At 42.6% G+C, this 19,746-nt stretch overlaps 3 protein-coding genes across 4 annotated transcripts; all 3 read left to right on the top strand.

Moving 5' to 3' along the window:
- Positions 1-1,720: 1,720 nt before the first annotated feature.
- uqcr11 (ubiquinol-cytochrome c reductase, complex III subunit XI) lies at positions 1,721-5,062 on the top strand. Its single transcript, XM_005721162.1, has 3 exons — positions 1,721-1,871; positions 2,523-2,653; positions 4,701-5,062. The coding sequence occupies exons 1-2, from the start codon at positions 1,822-1,824 to the stop codon at positions 2,641-2,643; spliced, it is 171 nt and encodes a 56-aa protein (XP_005721219.1). The 5' UTR covers positions 1,721-1,821; the 3' UTR covers positions 2,644-2,653; positions 4,701-5,062.
- A 624-nt stretch (positions 5,063-5,686) lies between these two features.
- On the top strand, positions 5,687-13,897 carry mbd3a (methyl-CpG binding domain protein 3a). Its single transcript, XM_005721161.2, has 7 exons — positions 5,687-5,933; positions 7,675-7,831; positions 9,565-9,702; positions 9,890-9,980; positions 10,075-10,252; positions 12,953-13,099; positions 13,215-13,897. Exons 1-6 carry the CDS (start codon positions 5,920-5,922, stop codon positions 13,092-13,094), a joined length of 720 nt encoding a protein of 239 aa, XP_005721218.1. The 5' UTR covers positions 5,687-5,919; the 3' UTR covers positions 13,095-13,099; positions 13,215-13,897.
- Positions 13,898-14,677: 780 nt separating this feature from the next.
- On the top strand, positions 14,678-19,746 carry LOC102192827 (RNA-binding protein MEX3B). 2 transcript variants are annotated; one of them, XM_005721160.2, is made up of 4 exons: positions 14,678-15,257; positions 15,790-16,354; positions 18,031-18,272; positions 18,374-19,746. In XM_005721160.2, exons 2-4 carry the CDS (start codon positions 15,853-15,855, stop codon positions 19,589-19,591), a joined length of 1,962 nt encoding a protein of 653 aa, XP_005721217.1. In that variant the 5' UTR covers positions 14,678-15,257; positions 15,790-15,852; the 3' UTR covers positions 19,592-19,746. The 2 variants fall into 2 exon arrangements, with proteins under 2 accessions (XP_005721217.1, XP_005721216.1); XM_005721159.2 differs by having other exon boundaries at positions 15,787-16,354.

The following is a 19,746-nucleotide window of genomic DNA, read 5'->3' as shown; positions in this document are numbered from 1 at the left end:
TATTGATTTATTGATTATTATATTGATTTTTTTTTTATTTAAAATATACTGTGGTGGCAAAAAAAATTGTCTGTTCAACAAAGTATGGCCCTAACTGAATACAGCGTGTATATTTTATTTTTGAACTGGAAAAATCAAACCAATCTGAGAACCAGATCTGAGCACACATGTTTTGTTTTCTTTGGCCCCCACACAGAGCCAGGTAAGTCTCCATATGTGCTTCACATTTGCAAGTAATACCCCCATACTTCACTAAAAACCTTAAACTAATGAATTCAAAGAAATCTTATATACACACGCTTCTCATCTGTGAAATTTGAAAACTTTTTTTTTTGCCTGTCCCGTTTGGCTCTTTTGCCATCAGAATTGTTGTCTAAAGGCAAAGAAAGATGCCCAATGGATTTACTTTACCAAATTGACCATCCCAGCCTTGCCGTAATGGTCCATTTGATTCACCTTTTATTGTTTATTTCATTTTCACTTGCTGAATACGGGACAGACTTGACTGGGGGGAAAGAAGGGGAGAAAGAAAGAGGGAAAGAGAAACAGCTGAGAAGAGGGACGGGGAGAAGGGCAAAAGACAAAAACCAACAGAACGGGTAGAAAAACAAATGCATATATCAATCACCTGGATCACCTGTTGAGAAAGAAAAAAGAAAGCAGAAGACAACAAGAGTAATAGAATAAACAACATCACAATGATATATGGGAATATGACAGTAAATACTAAATATTAAACATTATTGTGCAGCACATTAGATCAACAGAACACAGTGTGCTTTGAGGTAGGAGCCAAAAAGGGTGTAGTTTGTGGGTGTGATCACCCGTGTGTACACCTGTGAGCATGGACGCGCTTGTTTTTTTCAAAAGGTTCCTTCCTTCATGTAATGATCTGCTAGAGGGTGTGTGTGTGTGTGTGTGTGGGGGGGGGGGGGGTCACACAGCCCCCGTCCTCCAGGGCATGAAGCAGGTATGGAGGAGATCAAAACTCCAGACATCCAGAGGCCCCCAGAACACAAGAGACCAAGGAAGACCAACAGAGGGGCAGCTGCGCCACTGTCCCAGAAAGAACTGGGGAGAGTCCCAGATGAGGGCTCACTCAGCAGCCGCGGAGCAGAAGCCAGGGGGGGTTGCAGTGACGCACCCGTGAGCTCCGCCGGCAGCCAGCCGTGCCTGAGTGACCGAGCCCCAGGCCGAGAGGCCGGGGGCACCCCACCTCCGAAGTGGCCCGAGCGAGCCCCAGGCTCCAGGCCCCGATAAGCGGCCGCCAAGGAGTTTGAAAATTTGAAAACATTTAAAAGCACAGTAACACCTGAAACCAGATGCAGTACTTTTTTCTCAGTCCACTAGGGTGCAGACATGCGCTGTCAGCTGTGTCCATAAAATCCGCCACTGTCCTCTTAAAAATCACACAGCAACTTGTGACAGAAGTCAAGAAAAACAATACAGGTGCTATGCTGGATTGCTGCCTTGCCCCTGATTTTTTCAATGCACGATTTAAAAAAAACACCAAAACCCCCCCCAACACTTTTCGTTGCAAGCGCCATATAAAAAACGTCAAAAATGATTTTGTAATCGAAACGGGACTCATTTCATGAAACATTACGATGTTTTATAGATTTGCCACATAAAATCGTTACTATTTTTTAGGTGCTTACAAGCGCGTCAAAAAATGTCTGTCTTTAATTATTAAAGGCTTTTATTTCTTAAGTAAGCGGAAGTACCTCTTGCGCTTGCGCACTAGGCTGCCGAGAAACTGGGAAGTGCTTCCAATCTTTCAAAGTGGCACGTCCTGCGTAAGGAGCACAAAATTCAGCCAAAATGCTCGGTAAAGTAATCGGTCAGAAATATGTGGCCATTGCCAAGTCATGGTAAGAAGTTTTTACGTCGCGCCTGTGAGAAAAAGCGGAAAGAAATCGGACCTGTGCTTAAAAGAACCTCGATGTGTCCTTAGCTATCATTAGCCGTTAGCCCAACTGAGGTCATAGTCGTAGGGACATACTGACTTTAGACTGTCTGTTGAAGATGTTGTGATTTTTATGTATTAAAGCGAGTGTGAGCTATCTTTTCGTTATTAACTCTGCCTGTTCACAGAGGAGATTGGGAATCGCTTTTTTAAATACATCGAGCTAACAAATCAAACCATGTGATCTCGGGCGAAGGTTTTTAATGTTCTTAATAAATCTGCCGCAAAGGCTGCATTAAACTTTATCCCAACTGGATTAAGGTACAGGATCCCCTCTCCTAAACAGATAAAAGTAAAATGCTCTGGCATGTTTTACCAAACAGAAGCAACAGATTTATTGGGGGGGGGGTTAGTTACTTACATCATTTTCCAGCATGTTTATAGCTTCAGCAGATAAAAAGGCATCAACCCTTTTGTCTTCTTCTAATAACCGAAACCACTAAAATGAATATTTGGTTTTACCCAATAAAAATGTATTTCTCTCTTCAGTTTCATCAATCGATGCTGAAATTAATAGAAACACAACGGACAAATTTTCACTGTCTTCTTTCCACAGGCTCCCAACTATGGCAGTATGGGGAACAACTGGAGGTGTAGCCCTAGTGTACGTCACAGACTGGCGTTTGGTTTTGGATTATGTCCCCTATATCAACGGCAAATTCAAGAACGATGACTAACATGTGTCAGGTTAGTCCAAAGAATGGCAGCGTGAAACAGTCATTCGGGAGATTATCATGCACCGTTGAATAATAAATAATCATTTAACAAGCAGGAACCGCATCCTAAGTTGGACTGACAGTGCTTAACAGAATGACAGGTGGCGTAAAGGTAGATCTAGGCTTGAGACTTCAGTGAGGACCAGGCATCCCCAGAGTCAGTGATGATAGTTCCAAAGACTTTACAAATTGTAGTGAATATATAATTGGTTTGTTAGCGATGACCAGCGGCCCATAAACCAACGGGGAGTCCTTTATGTGAAGTTGACATAGCTGCATGAAAATGAGAACAAACAGCTTATCATGAAGCATATAAAGTGATAGAACATAAAGGGTGTGGGTGTGTGTGGGGGGTTGACCCACTCCTGAAATTCAGAGAAGTTCTGTCTAATTCTGCAACGTAATATGCAGCTTGTTGCAAAAATAACTGATCAGGCTACTCAGTACCAGTTTTACTTTTATGTTGACTTTAAACTTGTTTGAACAGGCAAGAATCACATTTCTCATGTGTGGCATTGTGTAACACTAAATGTTTTCAGCTATCTCTAACAGCACACGTGCGTGATGCTCAAAACAAACACATTCAGAAATATTTTGTTTTTTGTTTTTTAATAATTATTCTTAACATCTTTTGGGATAATTCAAACTGCTCAAGTCTAGCTTTGGTTTTCAGTAAATTTTCTTGACATTGTGGATGTCCAGTCTACAGAGGGATGTATGTGACTTTAAAGAAAACAAGTCACAGTACCACAGTCACGGGTTTGTTGGGGCCAAAAGTCGAGTCTTTCAGCATACTTAGGTCTTCAAGCGAACAATTTTGAGTCAAGTGAAACACAGACTCATTTCTTCCAATGCATACAGACCAATCATGAGTACTCACTCCCCAAAATCAAATTGTGAGCCAAGAAAAACCTACAATATTACATGTTTGTTGGGCATAGATATATATGTTTTTCCTGTTTACTGACCCAGCACACAGGCTGTCTATATAATGGTAACAGTCATGCCTCAATCCAGAGGTAAAAGCATCACTGGGTGGAGTATTAGCCCCCCGTTTCCCAAATAGATTCTTTATTAAGTATTGCCTGAACCGCATGACTCAACCGAACAGGATGGGACACTACATTAATATCAAAAACAAACAAGCAGACATACTGTGATTTCCGAAACAAATGTCCGGAGTCGGAGCTGAGATTGAAAAGTCTTCAACTGATGGGAAGGAAACAATGAAGCGGTTTGTCATGATGAGCTCTGTAAGTGCTTGTCGTAATAATGTGAAGATTGAAAATGTGATTACTAAATGTGAGATGTCATCTGACACAAAGCTGCCAGGCGATCTTTTGGTTTCATTTATTTCTCAGTTACAAAGCAGACATTCAGAAAGGCAATGAACAAATTCAGGAGCTCATTATGCTCAGTCACTGGAAAACCCTAGTCATAAAAAGACTTTCTGGTCTGATCAAATTAAAGGGCTTTAGCATGAATTGTGCCCTGGAAAAACAGGGGCACATTTCATCAGCTTGCTAAAAGAAAGTATTGACAATTGTGGCGACATACTCATTGATATATTTTATTTTTCTTTCCAGTTTGTTTTTGTATGTGATTTTTGTTTTTGTCATATTGTATCTTGTTGTCCTTAAAGGTTTGGTTGCTTTAACATAGTAATCTGCAGATGTTTGGGATAAATAAATTAATAACTTAAATGAAACTGGACAGTTCAGAGAGGACACAAGACCAGAATTAAGGAAAGTGGCCTGTTTGAGACTGTATTAGGCAGCTTCTAATGAAAAGACTGTGACCACTGGAAATTTAAAACTCATAGGCATTAACTTTGAATTGGTTCATTCAGTTGATGTTGATTAAATTTTGAATGATGGTTTCAAACGAGAAAAAAATTACAGTTAATAAACAAAAATGCTTTAATATTCCATTAAGTTTTTCTTTTCCGCTTGCCCTCAGCATCCAGCTTTGATAATTTCTTGAACACATTATAACACATGTACCTTCCTCCTCCTCAGGTCAGCGCTGTTTATTCTTTTTACACAAGGACCTACAGAGAGACCACACACTGCTGCAGCCAGGACCTTCCACTGCATGGCAGGCCACCAGAGACCATCATTCTCACCCTCCAGCTCATTCAGCATTGAACTGTTGACTACCAACGTCCAATGAAATGATCCTTGGGTTTGGCTTTTCAGCGTTCTTCTGCCAGTAAAAATATGAACAGACGAAGAGGAAAACAGTAACGATTTAAACATGCATTTGGTTTCTTTCCCTGTTCAGATTAAGGACGTGTATTTATTGTAATCATCTGTGGTCTGTGGGTCAAATTTGATTCTTGATTTTTGTGAGAAGTAAAGTATCTGTGATTTCTCCTATATTATGGCTGTTTATGGATTTATTTACTTTTGCTTGTGTTCCTGCTGAAGGTAAATGTGCATGAAGCAAATTTAAAAACAGCCTCTCTTACTCATCCTCATAACTGGTCACAATGAAAAGTACTGACAGTTTCACTCTTTTGTTAAAAAGCTATAAAATATCAAGGCACTTAATATTTTTATTAACAGCTGGGTAATTTTTAGAAACCTTTTTTTTTTTTAAACTTTTTCCATCTCCTTTTACAAAACGTGGTGTAGTAGCAAATACTGGTCCTACACATTAATACATTTTCAATTCTATACAAAGTGAATAGAAAATGTATTAATGTGTAGGTAACAGTTTAACAATTAAACAAAATAAATAAATAAAGCCCGTTGAACTTGGATTTTAATCTAGCTGGCCTACCTGTTACAGCATCAAACTAGTGCAATTGCATTATTGTATTGTGTCATTAGACTTTAAATACAGACCGTTTATCCAGAAATATCCAGTTCACAATAACTAAAAGCAAATATCATTTTACAATTAAGTAACATATTTTCCCATAAATGCAGTTTTGAGTACAATTATGAACACGATGAAAACGTTACAGTGTCAAAACTCTGTCATAGTTACTTTCCGCCTATGACACAGCCCACGTGAGACCTGCGCGAGCTTTACTTTCGGACTACTTTACAGCGTGTGACGCATAAGTTACTAATACGGCGGAGTGATCTGTACTCGAGATCTGCAAGATCTCGAGCTGAGACGGACAGCTAGCAGACAAAATTCATGCCTGTGGTAATATTAATAAGGTAGTGAAGTTTTTGTCGTTTATTAGCAAAAATTAGGGGCAGAAATATTGAGACAGCCGGGACCATGGAAAGAAAAAGGTAGGACTTTGTCATGTTTGACCGAGTGAGTTATTGTAATAACGAGGAAATGCACGCACGCCTGCATACATCCGTGGGGCACTTTAGAAACGCTCATCAGTAAATGAATCGATCTGGGGAGGTTTAATTAATTTATTTGCAGCATTACTTTTGTAGCTAAAAGTTGACTTTAAAGCGGGTGGAGTTCGTTTGGTTTAAAATACTGCAGCTTCAAGCAACAATTGACACGCTATTTGCTACGACTTTGACGTCCCGGTGCTGCTAGCTTGATTAGCTAGCTAAGTTTCATTGTTTACACACGCTTGACTTGCAGTGCGCAGGCCCGTCACAGCTACAGCAGCACGAGCGCTCCAAACTTCACGTGGGGCTCACCATGAGTACGCTTCAGACACGCTTCAGTTAGAGACGGTCAAACAAAAACAACCACGTGGATATTATCAGCTACTGCTGGTCAGACCGCTTTTAACCACAGGGTGGGCTACAGAGGTGCCTGAATGACGTCTCTCGACTTGTTGTCAGCACACCTGTTGGGGTCCCGTGCTCGACAAGTTATTTTATAATATTTCTTTGAAAATATCGTTTTATGCCATTGTGTATTTGGAGTTATAGGCTATATGAGTCTACGTTATTGTGCCTACTCAGTGTTTACTTAATTTATATTTTAGAGCTGTTTTGTTAGATGTGTTGCAATTTCTGATTCCCTTTTGGCCAGGCCTCTTGAGAAGGTTGTACAAAACCCTTAAGTACTTTCTGGATCAAAATGGCTCGATGTCATTCATGAGAGATTTCAGGAATTTAGAACAGTTTAAATATCAGTAGTCAATTTTTGACAGATGGTCACTAATATCTGACAAATCGTTTCACTTTCTTTTAGTGTAAAGGAGTGTAAATGCACATTTAACAAATCATTCATTTGTACTCCGGTCATGATTACACAGTTGTCTTCAGAAAAATAAGTGCAAGTTTAACAGTGCCAATGTAGTAAGTCAAATGAAGCTAAATGCACAGCTGTGTTTATGCCCTCCTTCACAATTTTCATGCTAACAAAAGAACAAAACACATCTACTGGGGTGGCCCCAGATACCATTTCGAAGCGTGGCTCTGTCAAAAAGCTTATTCAAAAAAGTAACTGAGAGTGTCTGTGGAGTACTAAACGCTTGGACATCCCAGTTAAAAATAGTGGAATGAACCCAATGACCCACCTGAGTTAAATGCAATTTTTTGTTCTAACTTTGTTTCTACACAGTGTTCAAATGTGATTATAAAAACAGCTGTGTTGATGCAGAAGAACTGTGTATTCAGACTTTTTTTCCTTTGATCAGGAATCAGTTAGTAATGGGCAAGCGCCTGTTTTTATTCTTGTATATAATGAAGTCTTTATTGTATTATGGATACAGTAGAATTCATTGAGTGTTTTTTATCTGACTTATTAATTTTATTTCCTATTTAATTGAGCTGCTTTTGTGGATTTTTTTTTTTTTTTTTTTTTTACACTGACTTTAATTTTGACATGTTTTATTTATCTAACTATTTTACTTTATTTAAGCTGTTTTGTTATATGTTGGGTTTAATGTTTGGGCTGCTCTCACACAGGACTTTCTGAGCTTGTGGGATAAATATTAAAGTACTTGTTGTTTTATCTTAAAGAATTGTACCTGCTATAAGCAGAACTGATGTATCTGAAATACTGTTGATCCCTGGTGGATGCTTGTTTTGATAGTTTTTCTGTTTTTCTTTCTAGTCTACCTGTTAAGCGTATTCTCAACAAGCCGCAGATATTCCGCGGCAGCCCTCACACTGATGTGAATGCTGGCCACTCCCGGGGCGAACAGTCACTCCTGATCAAGGGGCAGCGCAGCAGGCACAATCATCTCTATGACATCAGCCATCAAATAAGGGTAAGACAGTTTGGTCTCTGGTGTTTATGAGGCTTAAAAATGTATACCTGTAAGTTTAAGTTGTGCTTCTTCATATTTAGTTTAACTGCATACATCTGTCCAAAAAACAGAACAACAACTAAACCCTTTGATTCTATTTGCATATGCCATATAAAAATGTCATTTTTTGGAAGAAAAAGTTTTCTTAAATGCAAAAATATATAAATAATCTCAAGTACAGTCAAATAAAATAAGATGCGTATGCAGCACATCAGTTTCATGCTGTTGGAATCATGTTAAACTGCATTGTCCCTTTTTAAATAAATAAATAAGAAAAAAATATATTAAGCTAAACTAAATAAAAATTTACTATTACTCTGTCTTCCTTGAAGGCTTTCTGACGTTAATAGGAGGCTGTAAGGCATCAGCAAGTTGTATAGTTTAACCAGTTTGGTATCAGTTCAGCTGCATATTTTAATAAAACTTCTGGAGGCTTACTGCAGATCAAGTTTGTTGATCAGGTTCTTTGATGAAGGACTCCCGCTAGCTTTTTCCCACTAAAGGTTTAATGGTGATTACAGGAACAGCACTCCTCTTTTGAACGCTGGAAACATGTTTTCTTTCAGTCAACCTGAGCTCACCGTCTCCGTAACAGCTTGGCTTCTTCGCTCTCCACGTTGTTTAAACAGACTCCGGCTCCTCGTTAAAGTGTGCCAGCATCATCATCACTGCTGCTGTTGTTTTATCAGTGCTTACGTTTAAAAACTGGGGTCGGTGTCTAATGTTGTCAAACTTTTTATTCATACGCTGCTGCTGAGTACGTTTCTATTGCAGGACTGTTTAGTCGCAAATGTGGGTGAAACGCTCATGTTTCCATAGTGACATAGTCATGCATTAAAAGAAGTATCGAAGTAACAAATTTGTGTTGAGAATTTTTTGTAATCAAAGCTAGAATTTTTATTCTCTGTGGCTAAAATAAGAGTAATTTCAGTCCTGAATTATTAGCTCCAAGTCTGATTTTTGCCACTTCATTTGAGTGTTTGTCATAAACATCATAACCAAAAGCACAGCTCATCAGGCTGTACACTGATCACACTGTCTGCCTGAGGCCTTTTAGCAAACTGTGGTTAAAATTTCATGACCGTCACAGGAACCTCTCTGTCATGAAGCCATCACAGATGAATTGCAGTAAAAACAGACTTGAGTCTGACATGCTCACTTGTTCGCTTTAACCTACATAAGGACGTTTTTCTCTCGTGAATTCCTAACCTGAAATATCCAATTTGCACATGATTTTTGGATGGTAGATTATTACCTCTTGACATTTGAAACCTGTCGTTATTTCATAGTTGCTATAGAGTGCATTGTGTCCTTCACCAGTAAACCTCCCCCAGAGATGAGGTTTTATGATTGACCGTTGACTGTACAAGTGGTAAATGTTGTAAAATTAACCTCATTGCAGCCTTTTATGTCTGCTGTTAAGCTGAAGGATAGGTGTTTTCCTTGTAGCTATTTACTGCGTTTTTGTTTTCATGCCACATTGTGTCATAGTAGTCATTCCATTGCCTTGTAATGTTTTTATAGCCTCTTCACAATTAAATACGGGATGCAGCAGCCACTGCTATACAAGACTGACAGCAGTAAAAATAAAGCAGTAGGATAACTGTTGGCTTTAAAAGTGGCTCTTTTTAAGTGTCATTAAAAAACAAATCTGTTCATATAGTAGAAAACTAACTTGCGGTTCTCTCTTAAAGGCTAAGCCTGATTTAAACACAACGCTGCCAGTTCGACAGACAGCTTCCATCTTCAAACAGCCAGTGACCAAAGTAACAAATCACCCCAACAACAAGGTGAAGACGGACCCCCAGAAGGCTGTGGAACAACCAAAACAAGTAAGTCAGAAGCAGAAAAGGTGTGTCAAGTGTTTGTTTGTTTTCTAATGGTAATTTAAGTGTGTGTGTGTGTGTGTGTGTGTGTGTGTGTGTGTGTGTGTGAGAGAGTGTGACTGAGATGTTCAGGTTTGGAAACACTGTGCCTAAAATACACAAAAGGTATCTTCCTTTTTGCTTCACTCTTTAGCTGTTCTGGGAGAGGAAGTTGAGCGGGTTAAATGCATTCGATATAGCAGAAGAGCTGGTCAAAACGATGGATCTCCCCAAAGGCTTGCAGGGTGAGGTTAACCTTTAAAACTTATCCGTCACATATAATTCAAACAGAAATAATTCTACCAGGTTGACCCATACCACCTGATTTTCTCTCCTTAGGGGTGGGGCCTGCATGTTCAGACAAAACGCTGCTCTCTGCGATCGCCAGCGCCCTGCACACCAGCCCGGCGCCCATCACGGGACAGCTCACTGCTGCGGTGGAGAAAAATCCAGGAGTCTGGCTCAACACTGCGCAGCCTCTCTGCAAAGCCTTTGTAGTGACTGATGATGATATTAGGTGAGATACTTTCATATTTAACACAAAGGAGCTCTGATTTTCTAACTGTAATACTGAGTGATATTATTCATGCATAGGAAACTGATGAAGGCTTGAGTCTGCTGCTGGTGGCTTCTTCTGTGAAGGGTGTCAAATGTAAATCAAGTGCACTCTAAAAGTGCATTTCAACATGTTCCACCACTACCAAGCAGTGAGGTGGTGTTTCTTTTTTCTTGTTGGGCACATGCTGCTGTTTTCAACAATCAATGGCTTGACTGTCAGTGACTGTTTTCTGTTCTCATGTAGCGTACGCCACCACAGTGACAGGTTCTCACAAAACTCTACATGATGAGCTTCAGTTTTGGAATCATTTGGATTTTTCTTTTAAAGGAAAAACTCCTAATGCTAAGGCTCCAGTTGCCCAGGTAACCCTCTAATGTTGGGGTTGCTGAGGCACTCTGTTTAGGGTAAAATCATGTAATCAATTTATTCTTGGAGCGGTCTAGAAACCAAAACTGACCACCATGTATTGACAAATGCACAGTACTCTTCACACTCATAGGTTGTTGCATCCATCACTCACCTCGAAATTTAGAGAAGTTTATCCTGCAACCCGCCCAGTTTGCGTCACTACAGGGGGTTTCTTTTGTTTGTCATCTTTTTTGACTACTGCTTGTAGTTGTTTGCTGAATGTCCCAGACTTTCTGTGGTCGTTACAAATCACTTCCTGTGTGGAGATGGCTTTAAGGTGTATATTGTTAAAAGGCAAAGGCTTGTGACCAGTTTAAAGTAAGAAATAAAATGAAAAAGGGCCTTAAAGCCTCAGACAACATTATCATTATTATTATTTAATCAGGAAGTGAAACTTCAGATTAAGAATCTCTTGTTTCTGTGAAGAACGCATCATTAACCCGGGGAGCTGAGCTCTTGGAGGGAAAAACTCCATACAAGGGGCCCTTGCTGGGTTCACACACTGGACTCCAATAGTAAAACCATTAAATAGGCTTTAAAATTGCATAGTAATGTCACTGAGGACATCAATATCTTGTCTGAAAAAGCTTTGTCAGAGCTGTCAACGGACAAATGCAACTGGTCTTGGTATTCACATTTAGTATAAGCTGGTAGCCGGTCACTTGACCTGTGAGCGCAAACGTTTTCTATTCCAGTGACACAAGAATACAGCTTTAAATTCAGTCTCAACATATAGTGAATCAGCACTTTGTACCTATTTACTGAAGCTCCAGCTAGCATGCTATAGCTGATGATAAAAAACTTGTGCACTGCCAAAACCAGCGCACTTTATTTTTATTGCAGGAAAGTAGATGTTTGACTCTCGGAGCGTTCTGAACCAAGGACATTTCATACTGAGAAACAAGTGTTACACACTGAAAACTTGGGACAGTTGTATCACAAGTCACCATTATTATTTTGCTATTTGACCTTCAGTTCAGGCACATTATTATATAAATGTTAGAAAAACAAACTAAATTCACTGTGTTCAAAAGTTCAATCTTGAGATTTACTTTGTGTTCTGCTTCTCTTTTATGGCTTTGTAATGAGTCATACTTTGCATTTATACTCTTATACCAAATTGAACTATGGTGTCTTTTTATGGGTCACTGGTGAGAACAGCAAATCAGCCTCAGTCCATTTAGCGAAAAGCAAGATAAAATGCAGATATGTGGTTTTTCTTTTTCTTTTTTTTTTTTTGGAAACGTGACCACTAACCATGTGACGTTAACTTATCTATCATTTTGGAAGTGTGACAATCATGGTCACAATGTATGATCAAGTGACTAAGGACCCAGTCACACAGGCCTTGAGACCAGTCTGTGACCACCTGGCAACCACTTGTCACTAGGAGAAAATGTGTGTTACTCAGCCAGCAGGCAGAAAGCTCCTTGTCCTTGGTCTTGAGTGATGTGTGTATGACCTCAGGTGAGAAACAAGAATAGAGAACAGGGCTATTTCTTTGTATATTTAATGGGAACCTGTTATTCTGACTTTTATTCTTGGACTCTGCTAAAATAGATTTGCATAACTTGAGTGCATGAGTCAGCTGTTTTACCTCTTCTTCCCTGAAGGCCACCCTCACTTTATGCCACCTGTCTGCTGATTGGCTGCCCCTCAATCGCATACGGTTTGAAGAGCACGGCTCTGAAGCTGCTGTGTTCAGACATAAATGTGTTTCTGAGATCGTATCAAAGATTTGCCCTGTTATTGAGTGTGCATACATACATAGATACAATCCTCCTTCACCAGTGACGTTAATTTCCCAAAACATGTTAGCATTTTTAGTTATTGTAATGATGTGCAAAGTTTTCTAGACTGAAGTGCTCATATTAAAATTTAGAGCACACGTTTCCATGTATAAGTCATAAAAACAGACTCAATCTCCACAGAGGAGATGCACATTTCTTCTGTGTTCATGTGTTGGATGTATCATCTACAGTTATCAAGCTTCATGTCTCTGGGAATTGAATGTATTTATTTTTTTATTGCTTATTTTGGGTCTGAAAATGAAATGATTTTCTGGAGTGAGCAAAAATAAATAAATAAAAATCAGCCTCCCTCTAAGGTCACGTGGTGGGCTGAGGTGTAGTGTGCGGCTCTTTGGTGGACATCAAATGATTTGCACTTTTCCTTCCCTGAAACTTTTTTCAAGTCGTGAAAGACGTTATGTCATTAATGTAATTATGTGTTCTTGTCTGTGCCCCTCAGGAAGCAGGAGGACCTGGTGCAGAATGTGAGGAGGCGGCTCGAAGAAGCCCTTATGGCTGATATGCTGGCTCATATAAAAGACACCGCTGCAGACGTAGAAGCAGAGGTGAAGGGTGAGCAGGTGGAGAAGGAGGAGTTATAGCCAAGGTACACAGAAAGGCAGTAATCACTACAGTATGGCTGAATTTCTCATGGTTAATTGCATTTAATATGACCTACAGTATATTCCTAAACAAGTAACTCTCCTCTATCTCTCCCACAGACTTGTTTGAGACATTTGCTGGTAAAGTCTTTTCAATGCTCGAATTAACGGCTCCATGAAGGTTTGTATGCAGTTAAACTGAAGCAGACTTTATATGCAGACATTCTGCAGATTTTTTTCCTAACCTAAACAAAGACTGTGGTCTTTAATTTTTTTGTTTTTTAAACATATGACCTTATAATCCTGTAAGGGTGCTCTGAGTTTTCATTTTTACCTCTACTAAAGTCCGGCAGCTGGTTATGGTGCTCTACACAATGCAGTGTTATGTTTAGTTAACAGCTGTTTAAGCTCAGTGTTGAAAACGCAAACCTTTATGTACACGACTGATCTGTGTGTGTGTTACATTTTAATTGGTTTTAAGAAGTGTTTTTATTTCCTGCTATTGCTTTTTATGTTTTACTGACACTGTAAGTTAGCATGTCATGTTTGAAAGCATAGAAATGCAGCAGTATTTTTACATGCCTCTGGATGGTGATGATTACAGTTTCACGGTTCAAACTTCTCTTTTTTTGGTCACAATAATTTGAGTTTACATAGCTTTGAACATGAAGCCATGGTATTTGTATTTTCACTATTCTTTGAACAACTACTATTGCATTTCAGTAAAAGGTGCGTTCCCTCGGATCATACAAACACACTGCTGATGTACTGTTTTCTGTCAAATAAAGGCATTTTTCTTATGTGTCCTTTTGTATGTTTGTTTGTATTTAGTGTCTGTTAAAGTGATACCTACAAAAAACGAACTTTAATGTCCCCACAGGACAAATTTTATTAAACCGTATCTATCCAGGTCATAGGAGAGCAGTGTAAGCAAAGACACCCACACCACCCATCCCCAGCCACCTCCTCCAGCTCTTTAGAGGGGATAGCAAGCCATCCAGGGGATACAATCCCTCTAGCATATCCTTCTCCCACCTCACCTAGGAGGCATGCTGGTCAAATGCTAACCACCTCAGCTGGCTCTACTCTGAGTCCTTCCTGTATAACCTTTCAGATAGACCATGAACCAAAAGACAGCCTAACATTCGGAAATAGTTTCTTTATATCGATGAAGAAAGGGAGGGGGGTAATAAATTAGTATATTCCTTTTGTCTGTGTTGGCAGTGGAGGGATCTCTACACCCATGTAACCCTTCATTCTTAAATAAGATAAATCAGTCAGCATTAGTAATAAATTTCATCTTTGTGCCTCTGACTAAAGGTATGCAAAGGTATGCATGCCGATGTGGGTTTTTTTTAAACATGTATGCGCTTATATAAAAATAACTTCAATCGAAACCCCTAGAACAACCCTGTGGCGCGTTTATGAGTTGGTTATTTTTTTAAACAAATATCTTAGAAAGTAACTACTAGTGCATGAGCATCGCTCAGTGATGCTGTTGGACCACCCCAAACACCTCATTGGTAGCCATGATGAACACACCCAACCGTGGTCACATTTTTCTAAACGTATATCAGTGCCTTAATAGTTACGCTACAAAAACCTCCACGGAAGAGGAGAGTGAAATAGTGCTCTGACAGACCCGGCGGGGGTGACAGTAGCCCAGACTGCTGTGCGTTGATGCTCTCCCCTTGCTTCATGTGGCCTTTGAACTCATTGTTGTGTCGCGGGTGACGTCAGTGCCGTGTGCGGGAGACGGAGCGGCGTGCGCCTGGCGAGACAAAGGCGGCGGACCGACCGGGGTCAGGCAGGCAAGAGCAGCAGCAGAAAGCCGAGAATCACTGTTTTTTTTTTTTTTAACTAAAAGATAACCGCTAACCTTGGACTTCAGTTGAGCTCTCCCTGACGCTGGGAGAAATGAAGAGGCAGTGACACTCCTGTGGAAATCTCCTGGAGGAGGAAAAACAACAGTGCCCTCTTTTCGGTTTTAAACGTTTTTTTCTTCTTCTCCTCAAACGCCCCCCTTTCGGTTTGCTAGTTAGCCGAACCGCTAGCTCCTAGCGCTGCACAGCACAGGTCTCCTCCTTCAGTCTGCTCCACGTCTTTCCTTAAAGAACTGGGCTACGAGTGAAGAGAGGACTTCATCGACAAAACGTAGATAAGGTGAGTTCTCGTGGTTTCCGCACGTATTTAATTTTAAAAAATAACACGGCAGTCTGTGAATGTGAACACAAGTTCGACTGTCAGAACAGAGCTAAAGCAGCTAACCGCGGCGCTCTCAAACAAAGAGGTCGACAACGTGACTGAGTGCCGACTGTGTGGAGCTAGCCTGCTAGCTTTTGATTCTTGGAGCTAACAACAGCTCATTTATCTGTTTATTGTTTTTAAATTTACGTTTAAATTCGGACAGCACACACCGGACCGGCTGGAGTCGGCACCGAAAAGGCTCGGGAATATACTGTATGTGGTTGTGAGGACGGGCAAAACAGTCAACCTCCTGGATGAGCTCAGTTGTCAGACAAACAGCAACAACAGACAAAGCAAAGGCGCTCAAATCAATACTGTTAATGCGCGTTGTTATTGTTGGGTGATCTGAGGCTCCACGGTGCTCTGTTACACTCGTATTTTGTGTGTTTTAATAGAAGACATGGAAAAACCTTTTATTTTTATTGTTGTTTTCTTTGAATTTCAGTAGAGGGTGAGCGGACTCCCAACAAAACAGGCATCCGTGATCTGATGTGAGATCCACGGAGAGACTATGCCTAGCCCTTTATTTCACCCCGAGATTATGGACCACGACGTGGTGATCAGCAGCCAACACAACGGGGTCGGTCTGTCCAGGGAGACGGATCAGGAGTCCCGGGAGGAGGACCACCAAGAGGCGCTCCGCTTCGCCCTGGACCAGCTGTCACTGATGGCCATGGAGAAGGTGGACTGTGGGGGCGGCGGAAGCAGCGGGCTTGTGGACAGCCTGGATGGGACCCAGGGTCCGGGACCCGAGAATTGCAACGGTGTGAGTGGAGGGGGGTTCGTGGATCTACAAATGCTGGACCATCCCAGCGGGTCTCGGGACTCTCCGACGTCCTGCTCTCCATCCCCGGAGTACTATGGCTCAGGGGGGTACCACATGGCCGGCTCCCATGCCATGCTCCACGGGGAACCAAACTCCGTCCTCTGCAGCAGGAAAAGAAGTGTCAACATGACCGAGTGTGTTCCCGTCCCCAGCTCCGAGCATGTGGCTGAGATAGTGGGCAGACAAGGTAAGGCTGTGCCGTTGAGCAGCTTGTTCTTTGTTTGGGTGACTGCCTGGTGAGCTGGGTCTGTGAACTTCAGCTGTCTGAGCTTGATGTTGTGGTCGGGCTGCACTTCCCTCTCCTGCTCTTCAGTGGCAGCATAATGCGGATACTCCACTGAAATGAAATGCCGCTGTAGTATTTGTGATTTTTGTTTGTTTTGTTTTTTTTAAACCAGCAATTAGACAATGCTCTGACAGAGGGTGAGGGAGTGAGCGTGGCTGAGTGGGAAGGGAGGGGGAGGGGAGGGAGGGGGTCAGACAAAGCGGCAGATTGTCGGGAGTCTGGACATGTCTAGCAGCCTGCACCAAACAAAGGAAATATCGCGAAATGTGTAGATTTTCTTCGTACCGCAGATCACAGGCGGCACTGAACTCACACCTTCACCTCACACATGCGTTTGTTATATTTGCTCCTCAGAGCAGATGTGAGGCTGAAACGGGGCAGCAGCAGACGCACAAACACGGGACTGGGCGGTGTTACGCCCTGCACCCAGCTCAGTCTGCCGCTGCTGCTGCTTGCCGCTACGTTTATACTCGAGATGATTTCTTTAATTATGATTTCTATTCGGATGTGTCCTACACTTTAAATTTAGTCAAGCCGTGGGTTTGTTTTTCCCGTTGCGCTCGCGCTAACGTTACAGCATTGTTCTCTTTGTTTGAAAAAGCCATGCTTTCTGCTTCCCAGAATGACATCACGCTCCGTGCGTCCTATTGGCCGCCGAGAATGAAGCGTCCGCATTTAAAGACACAGAGCGCAGTGTGGATGCTGCTGCTGGGAGGAGGCATGCAGTGCAGCACTGATTTAATGTGGAGAGCTTCATGAAGACCTGCTGGCTTTACTGCCTGTTTCATAAAATGATCAGCACTACCTCAGTTTGAGCTGATGATAAAGGAATGGCTGATTATTTTTCATTTATGCTGTAGTTGTCGGTAAATTAGGTACACTTTGTGTAGTTTGGTGGCTCTCTGACTGTGGAGCATACACCACTGTTGTGGGGTGTGGATTATGTCAGGAAAATGCTTCTCATTTTTACTGAAGCGTGTTTTTTGGCTTCTGATGCCAGAGTAAGTCTGAATTTATACTAATATAATCATGTTGTAGAAATGCTACTTTCAGCTCCTTCCTTTTTCACAAAGGGTCACCACAGCGGGCAGATATGCATATTTGATGTGGTAGACCTTTACACAGTTTACCCTTCCTGACACAACTTCAAAAGGATTTGTGTCTCCTCCTGGGACCGAACAGAGGAAATTACTTTATTTATCCTTGCGACAGACTGGCAATCTGTCCAGGTTGTACCCTGCCTCTCACCCTGTGGTAGCTGGGACAAGCTCCAGTCCCTCCACGACCCAATAAGGATAAGCGGAAAAGAATGGATAGATGGATATTTTATGGCAAATGTGTAAATTACTACACCAAAGTGCCAGGCGTATGTTACAAAAATATTTTTGATGTCAGGCTTTGAAATTTAGGCTGAAATTTGTGCTCTGCCTAATATAGCCCATTCATATTAGTGAGAGCAACTGAATTTTTGAAACTTTACAAAGTGAAGCATTCATAATTGTCAGCAAAATCAGATCAACTAATAAAACAAAAAAAAAAAAACATTGCAGTTGATTGTGTGCTTCTGAATCTTCCAGGTTGTAAGATCAAGGCCCTGCGTGCCAAAACAAACACCTACATAAAGACTCCGGTGCGAGGGGAGGACCCTGTGTTCATCGTGACGGGACGCAGGGAGGATGTGGAGATGGCCAAGCGTGAAATTGTGTCTGCAGCAGAGCACTTCTCTATGATCAGGGCGTCCCGCTGCAAAGCTGGAGGGGGTGGAGGAGGCGGCTCCCTTCCCGGACCACCAAACCTACCTGGACAGACCACTATACAGGTGCAGTAGCCCTGCTGTGGTGCTGGGGTCATGTTTTTGCTTTTTGTCTTGTTTTGCTTGAAAATCAGCTAAAATATCCTTTTATTTTATCCCTGATCCAGGTTAGAGTGCCGTATAGAGTAGTCGGTTTAGTTGTTGGACCAAAAGGGGCAACAATCAAGCGCATCCAGCAGCAGACTCACACCTACATCGTGACACCGAGTCGAGAAAAAGACCCCGTGTTCGAGGTGACTGGGATGCCAGAGAACGTGGACAGAGCGAGAGAGGAGATCGAGACTCACATCACCCTGAGAACTGGAACCTTTGTAGACCTCCAGGGAGACAATGACTTCCACACTAATGGCACTGATGTCAGTCTTGAAGGCCTTGGTTCCCTGAGTGGGGGACTGGGAGCGACTTTGTGGTCCAGGGCAACTAGCCACCATTCTGCCCCCCCTCCTCCTCCAACATCCCCACCTTCTGCTCTTTCCATGTCTGTACACCACTCGTCCGGCAGGAAGATGTCCTCATCGGTTCCCTATCACACGCACAATGGCGGGATGAGCGCAGACAGCTTCAGCACCGCCCGGAAGGCCACTGAGGGAGGCAGTCCCACTAGCCCTTTTAGCACAGGCTCCAGCAGCGCTGGGGGATTCACTTTTGGGGGCGATTCCACCCCAGGACTGCCTTCGTCAGACGAGCTGGGCTTCGAGTTCAGTGCTTCCAACATCTGGGCGCCTTTCGTCAACAGCGGATCGGGCAATAAGACGGGCAGCTCCTCTCAGCAGCAGCCTCTGCGTCGCAATAGCAGCGGCGTCAGCGCCGGCGCCATCACTCCACGATTGTCCCCGACTCTGCCTCAGGACACAGGCGTGGTCCCCCCTCTGGATCACCCACTTGCCCGTCGTGCTCAAAGCGACCCCCTCAGCACTCTCTCCTGGCTGCAGTCTGGCAACGCAGGCGGCGGCTCCTTCTCCGGAGCATCGAGCTCCAGCTCCGGCGGCTCATCGACCGGTTACTCCTCCTGCTCGGCCTCCTCCCTCCCCGGTGGGTCGCCTACCGACTCAGAGGGAGGCGGCAGCGGCGTGGGTCTCACCTCTGGGATTTTGAGCCGACTGAAAGGCAGCTCTGGCTCTGGGGTTGCGGCTCTGGTTGGAGTCAGCCCCGGGGTCAACAGGGACTGCTTCGTGTGTTTCGAGAGCGAGGTGACGGCAGCCCTGGTGCCCTGCGGCCACAACTTGTTCTGCATGGAGTGCGCTGGGCAGATCTGCCAATCAACAGAGCCAGAATGCCCCGTCTGTCACACTCCTACCACACAGTGCATCCGCATCTTCTCGTAATGTCCCGGGCAAAGGGAGGGGTGGTGGGGTAAAATGTGGGATGGGAGGGGAACGGTCCCAAGTGGGGCACCAGCTGCGGCAGAGACAATGGAAGGAGTCACAATAATAACCTTCACACACATGATGGACCATAATAAATGCATTAATAGAGATGA

The sequence above is a fragment of the Pundamilia nyererei genome, unplaced genomic scaffold (genome assembly GCF_000239375.1).
Source record: "Pundamilia nyererei isolate P.nyererei 1_Seehausen unplaced genomic scaffold, PunNye1.0 scaffold00004, whole genome shotgun sequence".
Classification (NCBI taxonomy): Eukaryota; Metazoa; Chordata; class Actinopteri; order Cichliformes; family Cichlidae; genus Pundamilia; species Pundamilia nyererei.
The sequence above is the reverse complement of the archived record's forward strand: the minus strand, read 5'-3'. Positions and strand labels throughout refer to the sequence as shown.